This window comes from Haliotis asinina, chromosome 10, assembly GCF_037392515.1.
Source record: "Haliotis asinina isolate JCU_RB_2024 chromosome 10, JCU_Hal_asi_v2, whole genome shotgun sequence".
Lineage (NCBI taxonomy): Eukaryota > Metazoa > Mollusca > Gastropoda > Lepetellida > Haliotidae > Haliotis > Haliotis asinina.
The window spans coordinates 52,569,712-52,585,170 of record NC_090289.1 but is presented as its reverse complement, the minus strand read 5'-3'; the positions used below and the strand labels follow the sequence as shown (position 1 = coordinate 52,585,170).

The following is a 15,459-nucleotide window of genomic DNA, read 5'->3' as shown; positions in this document are numbered from 1 at the left end:
GATCAGGTGAGTGTTTTCTGTCCTTATGTGTAGTGTTAGATACACCAAACGCAGATTGTCATTTGAAGGGGCAAATTTTAGCTATAGGATTAGACAAAAATAAGAACGAGTTACAAACGGTTGTAACGTCCTGGGTATACACGTAAGAGATATTCGTAAAGAAGGATGTCTGAACTTTCGTAGTTTCAATGTGTATAGCCAGTATATGTATGTCCTTATAAACTGCATTTGATTAACAGATGAATGGATAGTCCAATATGTTTTGTGAAATATATTTTGGATTCACAGTATTTACACATATCATCAGATGTAACGCATGTGTCAAAACCAGGTGTCTATGATTGACAAAGGATTTTTGATATTAACGTGCTAATGTGCCAGGCTGGAGGGCTTTATAGGCCCGTCTCCCCGTGATTCACGAGACGTCTTGCAGTTCATTTCACTTCGTTTTATGACAGTAGAACGCATTAATATGGATAGGTGTGTAATGACGATGAGTTCGACCAGTATGTTAGTGCCCGATCAGTCGGGTGTCCGACCATGCCGGCGGGAGGAGCTGTGTAACGTCAGTGTCACTGTTCAGTGACAGGACTTGAGGGCGTGGCAAGGTAGAACAGTGGACCTCACCCCCTTACCGTGTACAATGGGCAGGTAGGAACCACGCTGGCGAACGAGGAAAATCGAAGTGCGTTCTTGCGCAAGAAATACCACTATCTGTTGATTTTCTTGTGTTTGTGTACTGTGTCGCTGAAACAAGTTGTGTTTGTTAATTAGGACAGTGTCTCTCTTGTTGTTTATTGCTGTTGTTTACATACAGGTAGTGCTTCCTTGTTCTTAAATAACAATGAGAAGCCTTTCTCTCCCTTTATGTTACTTTAACAGTGTGTTATTGGTTTAGATGTTTTCCGAAGATTTGCCATGTTGGTTAATAAGGGAAAAGACTCCGAAATCAACACGATTTCGACAAACAAGAAAATGACAAACACCATATTAAATGTATTGAATTGACCGCCAATAAGCATGCCTTGACAGATGCAAGGACTACCTTCAAGTTTGGAAAGGAGTGATGATTTAAGTTCAATCTTGGTCAGTGTTAGTTTGTCCTTAGCACACGTGTAAGAAGGTTCATAACAGAGGCAGGTCAATTATGTGAATGCATAAATAACCTATTTTGTATCATCAAACCATGTATGATTCATGAACTGTATTCAGCGTTCTCCATGCTCATCACTGCTTCAGAGTGTTCCTGTGTCAACACGCATTTTACTTGTGTTATTGGCATTCTTATTTGTACCCATGCCATTGTATATTTTTCCGTATGTCCCTCTCCGTAAACTTCGGAGCGATTTCCCATAAGTTCCCTTACAGGTCCTCCCATAATCCTCGATGTTCAAATATGTTTCTCTATATTTCATGCATGTTCCTCTGCGTTCTCCATTTTCCTCCAAGTCTCTTTATATTCGTGTGCTCCTCCGTGTTCCTCTATTGTGTTTCACTATGTCCCTCCTTTGTGTTGCCCAGTACCCTTCGCGTTCCTCCTTTATGTTCCTTCTTGTGTCTTTCCGTGTTTCTCCATACCCAGTGTTCCTCTGTGTTCATCACCTTTCTCTTTTGTATTCCTCCTCGGTATTTATCTATGTCCATCCTCTATTATCCTATTCACCTGATCGTCCTATATATTCATCCTCTATGTTCAACATGGACGCATTCCTGTACGTCTATCCTCTGTGTATCTCTTTCAACCAGCCCATGAAGGCGCCGAGGGTATACGGAGTCAGGACTGCCACACTTTGTGGTGTGGTTTATACGACCGACATTCACTAAGCCAAATTACACAGGTATTTCCAGCCAATGTCAAGTCCAACTACACAACAGCTTGTGTGAGGCCTACCTATACAAACGTCGGAAAGTAGGCTAGACCAACCACAGTCCAACGTTCCGGAGACTCAGATGGAGGTTATTGTCATGTTACATGACATAATACAGATACCTAGTATATTTATCGGCTTGCATAGCGCAGTTTTCCTGAACACTGAATACAAAAGTTGGCATCCCGAGAAAGTATGAATTATGATTTTCGATTCGTTGAGTTTTATGTGCACAGTTAGAGGCATCCCATGACGAAGTTTTCTTCAGCTGAATTTAGCATAAATACCTTTGCACTGCGAGTTATTTTACGTCTTCGAAACACTAACTGGTTACACATTGCTTGCTTAACGAATGTTTGTCCAGATTGGCCCAGAAATCCGTAATACCGTGACGCGTCAACAAATATTTTAGGCTGGGCAATATTGTCCATATTTAAATCATTCATATATTAAAATAGAAAGTAATATTGAATGATCTTAGTGCTAAAAGACCGATTTCAGTTGGAAAAAATCTTGAATGATGGTTAGTGCACATTGAAAATATTAGCCACAGGGTACCAGTATGCTATTTCAGAGCTGAAGTAGCACAGCATACACATCCCTTAAATGTGCAGGATGTTTATAACTGATATAGCTACTTAATGTGTATCAGACAAACACATGCGTTGTATTTATCTGGTTAAAAATCATATATGTTGACAAAACAAGAATAGATATATGCTGACGCCCGTTCTCGAGGCAGCCCTCCTGATATGTAGCTGACCAAAGTCAAGAAGGGCTTGTCGGCCACCTGGTTCGGACTAGTTAGCGGCTGTCACACATCCAAGTTCAATGTCAGACATTGTTTTTACTGATCAAAAACAAACACTGGTTGGCCTACAGTGCTACAAGTTTAACACTTGTCAACACTGTCTCACGGCTCCTTGGCTCCGGTATCACGTATTACACAGTTCATAACAAAATAGCATCACAGAAATGGAAGCACGGTTTCCACACGTTTAGTGTTCAGATTAGAAACATCAGATACATTTCTACGTGAATACACGCACATAGCACTATATGAGATACTAGGATAACGGGCATTTAAAAGTATATAGCAAAGACTCTTTGAAATACGATGATCTATTTAAATTTTGCTTTAACGAAATATTGATTGAAAGATTTTGAAAGACTAATCTGTAGGAATCGTCAACTGACTTGAATAGCCAGGCATGATCCCTCACTAGAAACAAAACAGGGTGACGTACCTGACTCTCATCGCCTTTACCTACTTATGCTGTACAAACAACCACGAACACAGTTTGGTGAAATAAGTTTATGCTCTCTTAGTTACATCACTGGAGACAATGTGAACATCAGACATAAAAATTCTGGGTCATTTCCGCTACATGGTTTCAGTTGTCCAGCGTGTGATATGTCAGTTTCTCTTTCCATAATGGTCATGACCTCAAGTGACCGTGAACGTTCTGATTGACGTTCACAGTCGGCAGTACAGGTAACCCTGCGTGGATGTCATCAATAACGTCACATTATTTAGAGGTTGGCTCCCTGTTTGTCTGTATGAACTCTCAGACAGGAGGGGCACGTCTCATGATAATCACTTAGGCCTTCTGGAGAAAGCCACGACTGAGCTGATACAAACGTGCTGGAAATTGGTAAACATGTGTCCCAATCCCACCTGTTAAATAAACGTCAGTAAATACGGTAATCGCTGGGCAAACGCGGACCACATTCATTGCCTTCTTTACAACCTGCGTTTGCTTAATCATAGGGCAATCTGCTTACAAACGAAGCATTTTGACGCAGACTTACGTCATGGGTGCAAGCTGAGTTGATCTGATTGGGGACTTTCCTCACCAGAAAAGTCGCAGCTGTAGCAACTTCTGGTTTCGCTGCCCGGGGCGAAGGGAAAGCGCAGGTAACTTATGTTAACATTGTGACATTTCCCTCTTATTCAGACTGTGCAACTCATGCCAGAATGCATTCTTTTGCTACACCTGCAGGTGAACACTTGGTGTTCAGTCTGTTGACGTCTTCAGTCGTGCTGGGGTTGTATACACGAGGTACTTTGTCTAGTAGATATCTGACGTCAAACAGGGTCTTGGTGACCATACTTATTGCTATTCACCACTCAAGTCTTTATCTGACACATAAACTTTCCAATACATATTTTTTGTCGGTATGCATACGTTGATATATGTGGGACGGTCTGAGTGGTCGGGTGTTACATTTTAGATTGAACCATTGTCAAAGGTAGATCGTGTCTGGCTAAATGAGTCGGATGTATGTAACGTGAAAGTTACGTTGAATTTAGCAATTTTTTGGCTTGTAGGTTCACCGCCATGAGCCAATAGTTATGATGTACGTTCACTAAGATTGCAGTATAATAGGAGGACACCTGTTCCAATAGTCACCAGTAATGACACTCAGCCATCCGAAGTGGGTCTAGGTTAATGGGTCAAGCCTAGCACGTGATGCACATGTGACGTGTCTCACTACCAGGGCTGTTCCCAACTCTTTTCAATGAATCAACTGATGCGTTGAGTGATAATACTGAAATGAAATGTTTGCGGAGTTCATTACCTTCTGACACGTACACCACAAAACACATTTCGGGGTATATCCAAAGATATCCGACAGTTCTACAACTTCACACCAAGGTGAGCCACAGTAGTACTTCTGTAGAAGTAAGCCCACTGGAGCTCTGGCTCACGGATGTCTTCAAAGTTTCATGCGTATGCAGGGTCACCATGTCTGACTTTTGTATTCGTGAATGAAAGTTCCCGAGTCCAACGCTTATTTCCAGGTGACGCAATGATTAATATGTCTGTTCTTGAAGAAGGTATCTTCGTGCTTCCCTTGTCTGACTCTTGTATAGACTTCATGATGACCTTGACTGCCTTGTATATCCACGACATTTCATGTCTGACTACTGTGTACAACTAGTCTTGTCTGACACTACGTACAAGAGTGTTGTTGTATCACACGAGTTACATCAATGTTGTCTTGCCTGACCATCTGTGCAACCATGTCTGGTTGGTGGACAGAGGTGACGCAATCAGGGTTATTGACAGGTCACTTACCTTCAGTGGTGTTAATCCAGTGAGTCTTTGTTTCAGGATGGCCTGGTTTGGCGCGTTTAGAAACAGGCATGGCTTCTCGTGGTACGCTGACAACCCCACCGCAGCGACTGTCGACGTCCCCCTGGCAGCAGTCACGTACTTCTGTGTTCTGGTTTCCGTGGCAACACTGATTGCATCTCTTGGAATCAGAGGCAAAGATGTGAGTAAACGTGATAAAAGTTGTAACGTTTATTCATCCGCTGTAAAACAGTTAATGCTCTTTGGCACTGATTTGTGTTGGCCAACTAGTGTTCTTTGTGTTGTTGTGATGCGGTTTCTTCTTCACTGGCATAAAATGTAACATTTTCTTGCAGAGATGGATGACAGCATTGCGAGCAATTTACGGACTTGCTGTCGGTTCTATCATATTAGGTAAGCAGGACATTTACTTGACATTAAGTCATAAAATAGAATATCGAGATGAGGGAACTCATTACAATATGTCAGCTGAATATCTTTAGAATGATCTTATTGCATAAAATGATCAACTGTGGAAACACTTTTTCTATAACGGACAAATACGTTATTGGTTATGTATCATTATATTATATTAAGATATTGGTATTTTTATGATTGATATTTCATCAGTGAGTCAATGAATAAACAGATCATTATTCATAACTTCAAAATTTACATATATCCCTAACTATTTTTGTTCTGTATATGCCATAAGTCTGTGTTTGCTGTATATAAAACTGTGAGAAGACCACTCAAAGGAAAGCTACCATATACGAGATTAGAACAGTTACCCCACTAAAGGTTGAAATGCTCTGTGGTAAAGTTTGATGGCACTTTATTGTCCGTTTTATAGAGATAATCATTTGCAACTAATCGATACTTTAACTGAAAGATTTAGTGTGCGTTGAATCATAAACTCACCACTCTGCCTAGACACAAAGAACAATTATGTAAATGGAGAGTGTGATGCAGTATTGAAGCATTATCCATGGTAACAAACACGCTGGGAAATATACTGGCCATTGAATTTAGGCCAGCGAAATTATGGGTTTCATTCTATTCTAATTTTGCCATCGAGTATAGATTACAAATAATCACCTACCATTGGAAGAATTTAAATGATCATATCACAATATTCTATACAATACTAGTATTTATGTGTGACAGTTAATAACGACTCATGTCCAGTTCGGTTTGTGGTACCTAACGACTTAATGCCACAATGTGATTTCAACACATAAATCCGTCAAGCTGTCTTCGTCACGCGTGACATTTGACCTCCATGTGCAGAAGTGATGTCGTCTGGCACGATGTTGTTCTGCCATCTTGAATGACAGCTATAGGAAGTTGTATGTGATTTGAATCACGTTTTCACAGACAATAGTTCCTTTTATTTCGAAACATTTGACACGGTCCTTTAAAATATTGTTCATCAATTACTTTGTTAAGAAAACATCTGCTAATATGAGAGTAAACTATCATATAATGGTATGTCGTATAAAAGCAAACCCCTTATTTTTAGTTTGATGTTAGAATGTTTGCTTCCCTCGTGCTCAAGATGGTTTTGTATAATTATACTTGCATGTTGCACGCAATGACAACTTGAATATAATTAACACATTCCTAAAATATCAATTAGTTCTAGAAATAAGTGTTATTTCATAATCATTTCATTATGTTTTAATTTGGAATATCATGAATGTCTAGGTTTACTGTAATGATGGATGAGTTTGACGCAATCGTTTGTTTTACAGAGGTCCTTAAGTTCACAGACAGTGTTTTATGTGTTCATATTAGTGGAAACAGTTTTGTGATCACGTCTTGTCATCACTCTCTATCAAGCCTGTCAAGGGGGGACGCGGGGGACTGGGGTGGGTGTAATGGTTGCACCTCTCGACATTTCTTGACATGTCATTACCCTTCAATAATGATTAACTGTTTTATTGTGACAAAGGTAACAATTACTAATATTCTCTCTAATTATTCGCACAGAAACATTGCCGCATGCCTTAAGTAGTGATACCTTAATGTCACCAGCAAATTATTACTCAATCACTAATTCCGAGCAAAATAACATAGAAATTCTTGTTTAATGAAGACTTTAAGAACTAAAGTTCATTCGAGTGCACTGTATTCGAATTGCAATTTCGGGGACATATTCTCCATTGTATACCTTTTAGGTTGTATGTAATATTTGGTTTCGCATCAAATAACGATGGGATGAAATTATCTAAATAACACCTAAACAGGTAGGTCTTACGTCTCTTAAAATATTCTGTCAAAGAAACATGTTTCAAGTTGGGGATTACTGCATCGTGCTGACATGGCCGCTGTTTTGTTCATCTTCCTCTGGACTTATTCTATGTATTATGAATTAGGAAGACAGTTATGTTTTTCTTGCTCGAGAAATAGTTTTATGGGATGTTAGTTTTTTATGTGCTTTGAAAGTCACAATGCGTATAAAGATAAAAGACCTGATGCAAAGGCTAACCAAGAGAAGCTTAGATAAACATCATCATTCCTTCAAAGTAACCATTTCATAATCCATGGGCCCTTTGGTCATGTGAAATATATTTCAGAAAATTCTTGACACAATCTTTTGCGCTATTTTCGAATATAATACTACAAATTAGGCTAATAAACAATAGTTTTTTATTATAAAAATGAATATATTATTTTTTCAAGATAGCTGCTTCTGTTGTGGATGGCAGAGTGGATGAGTGAGTGAGTGAGTGAGTTGTACAACTTTAAACAAATATATTGACATGCTATGTATAGATTATCATTATTGTATACAGCATGTCAAAATTTTTCGTTTTGGCAAGGAAGATAAAATATTAATTGAAATATTGCTGTGATATACCAATGAATATATATATGAATTGCGGGTGTTCTTTCTAGTGGGCGCCTACAGCCACAGCTGGCAGACAGGGACGGTGGAGGTGACCACGCCATACGTGTACCGCTCCCCCCAGCATTTCCGAGGGGTGGTGGGTGTCCACGTTGCCCTCCACGGGGCCAATGTGACCCTTATAGGTAAGACCTCGAGACGCTTCATGATGGCATCGTTTCTTCTTTGACTTTGTCTACCCGATAGCGGTTTTATGTGATGTTTATGGCGATGGCGTTTCTTTGATGGTATTTCTACACTTCTGTGAGTGCTTCTGTGCTTGTATTTCTGTGACAAGGTTCTTATACATTGTATATCATTGTTTCTTTGTGACCGAATGTCCATATCTGAAATTAAACACAGATTTTTTAGTTAGCAAAATAGCTCTCCTACTTCCCGAGTTTAGTTGACTTCAGGGCGTTTGTTTTGTTTCCAGGTAAATTCGGAGGTTCCCCTCATAGTGGTCACGTGGCCTACTCAGAGGCTCTCCCGTGGAGCGACTGTGAGTACCTTCTCATCTTAACCTGCCAAATTAAAGATGTCATATAAGCAATATCTATGTACTTAAATGCTTCTGTTCATATTGCATGCTGTCGTGCTACTATTTTCATTCGGGTATCTCCCATACGTTTCCTGTTTAGAATGTACCTTCATCATCTCGGCAGTGATTACAGATACGTACTGTACTGCTGACTGTAACGTGATCACGGTCCTGGACAGAGATGAAATCACGTGACCATTAACAACTTCCTGCAGTGTACAGGATACATTCATATAATCTACATACTCCCTAATTACTATAATTCTTAGTAAGCAGACACCAAATGAAACGAGTCCGAAAATGCAAAACACCAAATTACAGTTACAATATTGTATGTGGAGAGTCTTTACAGTTCGATGACCCTATAGAAATATGAAGGAGATTTTGTAACAAATCCACGCCACCTAAAAGCATGTACTAGGGTTTCACACACCAGACATCGGATGGAACATTAAGGTCGAGCCGCACATCCATACAGTGTGTCACTAGACTATTTATGTACCCTATTACCGTGTCAGTGGGTACAAGCAGACAATAACTCAGAGCGAGGTTTATGTGGGCAGGGTTAAACCCCACCCCTAACCCCACCGACTCTTTTATGTACATTATATTGAGATCTATCATAACAGACATATCCGGATGGCTTAATGGGACTATGTACTTCATTAACAGCTTCTCTGGTAATTACATTACGGTTCGTTGCTCCTTCAGTCAAGTGTGTATTCTATAGGTACTTGTTTTCTGTTGTTAAAGATACATAACACTTCATAATAGATCATACTTTGCAAGACGATAATAGCATTTAGAACAATGAAAGTAATGCTATGTTAATCTGTGAATGATGAGATCTATGAGTGACTGTTTGTTGCTGGGATCCGCTCGAATATGGCGTGGAATGTACGTTTTACCTGGTAATATTAACTTTGTGAAGGAAATATATGTGATTGTAATTGTCAACATTTCAGTCTCAAATCATAGGAAAACAAACATGACATGCAGGCCATTTTGGAAGGTTCTTTTGCCAGCTGTAGGTCATGTTGGAATGTTCCCTTGCCAGCTGTAGGTCGTGCTGGAATGTTCCCTTGTCAGCTGTAAGTCATATTGGAATGTTCCCTTGCCAGCTGTAGGTCATATTGGAATGTTCCCCTGCCAGCTATAGGTCATATGGGAATGTTCCCTTGCCAGCTGTAGGTCATATTGGAATGTTCCCTTGCCAGCTATAGTTCATATTGGAATGTTCCCTTGCCAGCTGTAGGTCGTGCTGGAATGTTCCCTTGCCAGCTGTAAGTCATATTGGAATGTTCCCTTGCCAGCTGTATGTCATATTGGAATGTTCCCTTGCCAGCTGTATGTCATATTGGAGTGTTCCCTTGCCAGCTGTAGGTCATATGGGAATGTTCCCTTACTAGGTGTAGGTCACATTGGAATGTTCCTTGCCAGCTGTAGGTTTTATTGGAATGTTCCCTCACTAACTACATGTAAGGTATTAGCTCTGAGTGATGTTGGGATGTTCCTTGTTTCAGATGGTCATGAAGCTGACGCCTTCCATGACTTCATAGGACGTGGTCTCCCTGACCCTATCTTGAGGGTGGTAGAACACCTCTGTGCCGACGCTGGTGGACTGCGGTGGGGGAAGGCGTTTCATACATCCGGGGCTTTCGCATGCGCCCTGCTTTGGTAAGTTATCAAAACATGACAGAGAGTAATTTAGTGAATATCAACGATGAGAAAACACATAATGACGTAAATATAGTTAAAAACCTGTAACACATATGTCAGTATGTGTGCATATATAATGCCATGAGATAGGGTTTTGGACATGAAGCATACGTTTTCAAGGGCCATTGTCTGGTACCGTAATACCTAAAGCCCCCTGCTGACCAACCTAAGTTTAACTTCTGAGAGGTTGTGCACCAGTACGCCTTTGTTATATTTGTGACATTCTGCCTATCAGAAGCTGTCTCAATGACTATCGCCTTACAGTTAATGAGGCCCTGTCTCAAAAAGTGTTATCCCCAGGCAGGGTATCGACAATTTAAGATTGTGACGTGTCGGTGATATTGCTTTCTATGGCCACTGGCAGTTCGGTGAAAATAACTTTGAAAGTAAAGGGTTTATGTTCTCGCTTGAACAGGTGAGTGAACATAGGCGATGCCTATCACTACTGACAGCTAGGCTTGTCATGTGGTCGCTTGACCTTCACGTGGACAATGACCTTGCCTTGATATTTCTTCAGGTATCCTATTCTTTCATCCTAAGTTGAACGCTATAAAAACGTAATATAAAGTGTTTCCAAAATATACTGATCAGCAAAAGAACCGCATCTCATAAATACATAAACATGAACGCTTGCTTTTATGAGATTTTACTTTTCCGAAACTTACGTTTCTTTGCGGTAGAGAATATGTTTTGATATTTGATGAAACCATATGATAAAACCATAACCAAGACACCTGGCGCACGGCATCAATGGGTACACGAAGGACTGGAAGGCTCAGAGTCAGTACATTTTCATGCCTAACTGCAGCATGGTATCTTAGTGAGCTAACGCTATAAAAGCAGTCTGTGTCTTGGCTAGTACAAGCAACCACACATACCCTCGCATGCATGTCATCATAGAACGAAATAATCATATGTACAATGTTAAGCCCCATTTCACCTCACCTTACCTCACCTTACCTCACCTTACCTCACCTCACCTCACCTCACCCCACCTTAAACCGCATTCTGTTTGTTTTCATTTGCTGTTTCTCTTGATTTGAATATTTGCCTTATTCGACTACAATTGATGATCCATGCACTATAACGTTTGTATCAGGAGCACCTCTGTCAAATTTAGAAACAATGTACTATGTACAGAATCGGTAATTGAATAAACAATAAATTAAAGCAATGCAGGCATTTAGGTTTGAAAGTTACATGAAAAGATACACAGAAACAGTGAGGATACCGTGTGCCATGTAGAAAGAGGTCAAATGTCACATATTTGATATTACACTCTCTAAAAGAAGTACCGATTCTTATGCTCTTATTTGGTTGAGTCTCATCGGGGTTCGAACTCACACGACTGTCAGGAACCTCATCGCCAACTAACAAAGTAAGCCGTCTTCTCCTTCAGCCAGCGCGGATTCCACAACTATTTTATCACTGTTGTCTTCTTTATCTTTACAGGACATCTTTTGCATTCTGGATCGTGACCAATATACTCTTGTTCAGTGTCATCTGCTACGGGGGCTACACGTTCACCCTGACGGGATTCTCTATGTCCTTGACCTGTGTGGTGTATCATGTCTGCCAGCCCCGGAACTCTCTCATGATATCATATGGCGAGCACATTCTTAGAACACACTATGGCTGGTCGTTCTGGCTCATCCTTGTCACAGGTGAGAACACGACCGTTGTCCTTCATATAAGACTATGTACAAGAGGAAGGTTGTATATCTGTTGGGTGTCAGCATCGTCTGTTTTCTTTTTCTTGAGGAATGAAACCGGTTTCTGTTGTGAAATGTGATCTTTTGAATTGCATATAGGTCATGCTGGTAATATATTCCCAAATACGCCCTACTGCAGGGTTTGCGACGGGGATGGTAAGATAATAACTTGAGCTAGCAACTTCTACATCTGATCTTTCAAACACCACATCCTCTGTTTAAGGAGTTTCGACTTTCGTCATTGGTCTCCTGATTGTGTTCTTGGACCATGTCTTCCCAAAGAAGATGGCCGAGGTAATGGGCGTCGATGCTGGTATTGAGGACGACAGAGGGGATTTTGCAGCCTTTGTGCCTGTCAAGGTGAGCTGACGTATTATGATCAATCTCCAAAAATACTCCTAGAAAGATAACTAAAAAAATATTATGACATCTTCGTAAATTAGAATTAGCTGAATAACGGACAATGGACCTTATACAAGGATGTATATAAAAATCATAAACAGTGCATGTTTTAAACAGCTATAAACGGTTTGTCTTTTTGGGTGCTTTTACATACCTCCCGTTAAGTAGGTTTGGAACGTGTTTTACGAGAGAGATAGTTGGTAAAAAAACTATTTTGGATCCTTGAGAAGGCCAGTGTGTAGTATATTGAATGCCACATTTCTAATTGATGTGTGGGTGACCTTTGCAGGATCGAAAGGAAAGCATCTTCTTCACAGAAGAGCGGAGAGGAAGCCTGTTCCAAGGTAGAGACAGACGCGGTAGTTTGTACCCTGGGGGAGACAGGAGAACCAGCGTGTTTGGAGATCAGCAGAGAAGAGGCAGTTTTTATGGCACGTCCTGGTATTCCAACAAGGGTTTCAGTTCAGGTGATGAAAAGATGAAAATTAATCCCCTTTTCTCAGGACGGAGCAGCATTACAGAGGAAGACGAGTCCAGACCTGACACGCCCCAGGCGGACGTCCAGATAAACATTGAGGATGAACAGGGTAATATCATTTCCGGTGAAGACCGGAAGTCTACATGTTCGTCTGCAAAGGAGGACAGAGACAATGACTTAAATGAGAAGCAGGTTTCTTCTAGTGTGACAGTAGACATTGGACGGTTGAGCCGGCAGTTGTCGCATGACTCAGGTAATGAAAGCACCTGTATTCAGACCCGTGACACTGACAGTACGTCATCCAGTGATGTTGGAGCTGAATGCAGCCAGTCCGTACACTCCAACACTAGCTGAATATCTGCGAACATTCGTATTGCAAACCTCTGCTTTCCTTCATACTATGACTCCATCTGGTTCATCTCAAGACCCTTTAATTCAGTTATACGAGTACAGGAACGTTTTTCGTCTGAGAGGATCCTATCAGTGAATATTGCTCTTATGAGATTCACAAAAGACGGAAAGTCATTTTCGCATTATCGAGTACCCGCTCACAGGTAGAGAAAGTTGTGATTTTGCAAATTTGCCCCCTAGTATCCACTCTACGTCGATGTCGAGGTCAAGGTCACGATCTCTGCTGGTGTACTGCACCTATTCCCCTCTTCCTTCTCAGAATTTCAGAACGGGATTTCAACCACCATGCCAGCCACTGTATTCCTGCTGATACCTGCTATAATACGGTAAAATCAGGCATCCTCCGGAACCAAGATCAGTGACCTAACCTCACCACACACAAGGCAGGACACTCTTACTTGCTACCGTCATTTCACCGTCATATCCGTTGATCATCAGCTCAACATATGCCCATGTCTTTCAAACGTGCATAATCCGCTACTGATTGTGTTTCAAGCTCGTCATATACTAGAGTGTTGTGTAAAGCAAAAGCATGCCCGTGGGAATAACTGTATAGCCAACCGTCTCCCATGTTTTCCTCGTCAGGCTGACCAGTAGTGTTCCTTGTCTTGTAAATATGCACTTTAGTTCCTTGTGTTTTGCACATGAGACAAAATATCTATAGTATCTAGTAAGATGTTGTCATGAACTATACATCTAATGAGATTATTCATTATGGAAACCTCTTTGTATTGACGACATCGCAACTTTTAATTGCTGATTTGACCATTAACGCTTACAACGTGGATGTAGCTTTTGTTCGTATCATCTGAGATTTTGGTTGTACTTACTTGTGTAAATGTAGAACATGTAGAACATCTAGCAGATCACGATGGGTGCTATGTGTGGGATATAGACAACAAAATTCGGAAAGGTCATGATATGTCTTACAAAACTCACCTAACAACTACTTTCGGTTGTGAGTGTTTGAACAATACGAGTCATTACTGACAGAATAGCATCTTTTTGATATCATTAACAATTTGCTAGTTTGATATTTCGTGGAATAATAAGCACCAAGGATTAGTCGATTCCGTACGTTGGACCAGGTTGCACTAACGAATATTCACTGAACTCTTGATGGTCCGTGTCAAATCTTGAAAATAGGTGAAGGTACACGTCAGAGGGTAGTGCAATTACACGCGGTAAATATTGTCTAGGTTTCACGTTAGCCGGTTATAGAAAATGAATTTAGTTGTTGCAACATATCGTTTCTTGTCTTAGTATGACAAAGTACAACATGCAGTTTAGTTAACAGTGATTTGTCCATAATGTGCGAGTGTACACACAGTTGAACTACTAACGTCGTGTGTCCGTCTTCCGCAGTATGTTTCCTGTTAGTACACATAGCCTTGGTAGCGGAATCGACTGTAGCTTTGATAGTGCCCCACCCCCTCCCCCTCCCATCACATGGGCAAGGTATGCTGACCCTCGATCACCTGATACCGCCATCCGTGGCTCGTGACATGCTGGACATAGCGTGTATTAATCTACTTGATCAAAATATAATAGTTCGGCTTGAACACTTGGCAACTGAGACTTTTGAGGGTATTTACCACTCAAAATCAGCTAAAGCTTATGTAGGTTTTCATACTACTTAAGTATATCAAGTTGTGACAGTTTGGCTATTGTAAAATTATACACCTGGTGATTCTTAACCTGTTTGAGCAGGTCTTGTGTGGAAGTAGAAGTCTGATGTTTCACTTATTTACCCTTTGTTTTGCTTGTGTACAGGTTATGTTGATACCAATATAGAAGTGATGTGTTAGGTATGTACAGTAGACGTGTATCTACAGTATAGATAAGTATGTAAGTAGCTGTGCGAAAAGTATGTATACAGTCCTGTTTGACAATTTATGTCCTTGTCAAGAGATTATTGTACAAAATATAACACTGTTAAACTTATTTTTAAATAAAAACTATTTGAAATGTTTAATTTGTTGTGTTGTAATTTCAACAAATACATGCCTTCAATACTAGCGTTGATCGGGATACACTGTCTTAAGCAATAAATACAGATGTCGCACGATCATTGGGTGTTCCTCTCATCTTGATTAGAACCAACATTTGTGTACAAAAGGAGTCAAAAGGTAAACAGAATGCCTGTGGCCCCAGTCCTAGCTTCTACCGGTATTAGTCACGGTTGGTTAGTCAGGCAAATGCATCTTGTTCTACAGACAAGACAATACACGTTGGCTGAATTTACAGAACTGGCTTATTTTGCACTTTTTATAACCAACTCAAACAAGCTATCACGCATTTTGAAGTATTCACCCGATACCGCATATCTTATAACTGATTACAATCTAGAAAATATAT

The 15,459-nt window shown here is 40.5% G+C and overlaps 1 protein-coding gene across 3 annotated transcripts in view; it reads left to right on the top strand.

The window, feature by feature from the left end:
- Nucleotides 1-15,076, top strand: part of LOC137298052 (dual oxidase maturation factor 1-like) — a 31,589-nt gene extending 16,513 nt beyond the window's left edge. For all 3 annotated transcript variants that reach the window (XM_067830099.1, XM_067830101.1, XM_067830098.1), the window contains exons 2-9: nt 4,988-5,150; nt 5,305-5,362; nt 7,850-7,984; nt 8,275-8,340; nt 9,903-10,056; nt 11,551-11,762; nt 12,034-12,170; nt 12,502-15,076. In XM_067830099.1, coding sequence (XP_067686200.1) covers nt 4,989-5,150; nt 5,305-5,362; nt 7,850-7,984; nt 8,275-8,340; nt 9,903-10,056; nt 11,551-11,762; nt 12,034-12,170; nt 12,502-13,044 — 1,467 coding nt within the window. In that variant the 5' untranslated portion in view covers nt 4,988 and the 3' untranslated portion in view covers nt 13,045-15,076. The remainder of the gene's footprint in view (nt 1-4,987; nt 5,151-5,304; nt 5,363-7,849; nt 7,985-8,274; nt 8,341-9,902; nt 10,057-11,550; nt 11,763-12,033; nt 12,171-12,501) is intronic.
- The last annotated feature ends 383 nt before the right edge of the window (nt 15,077-15,459 follow it).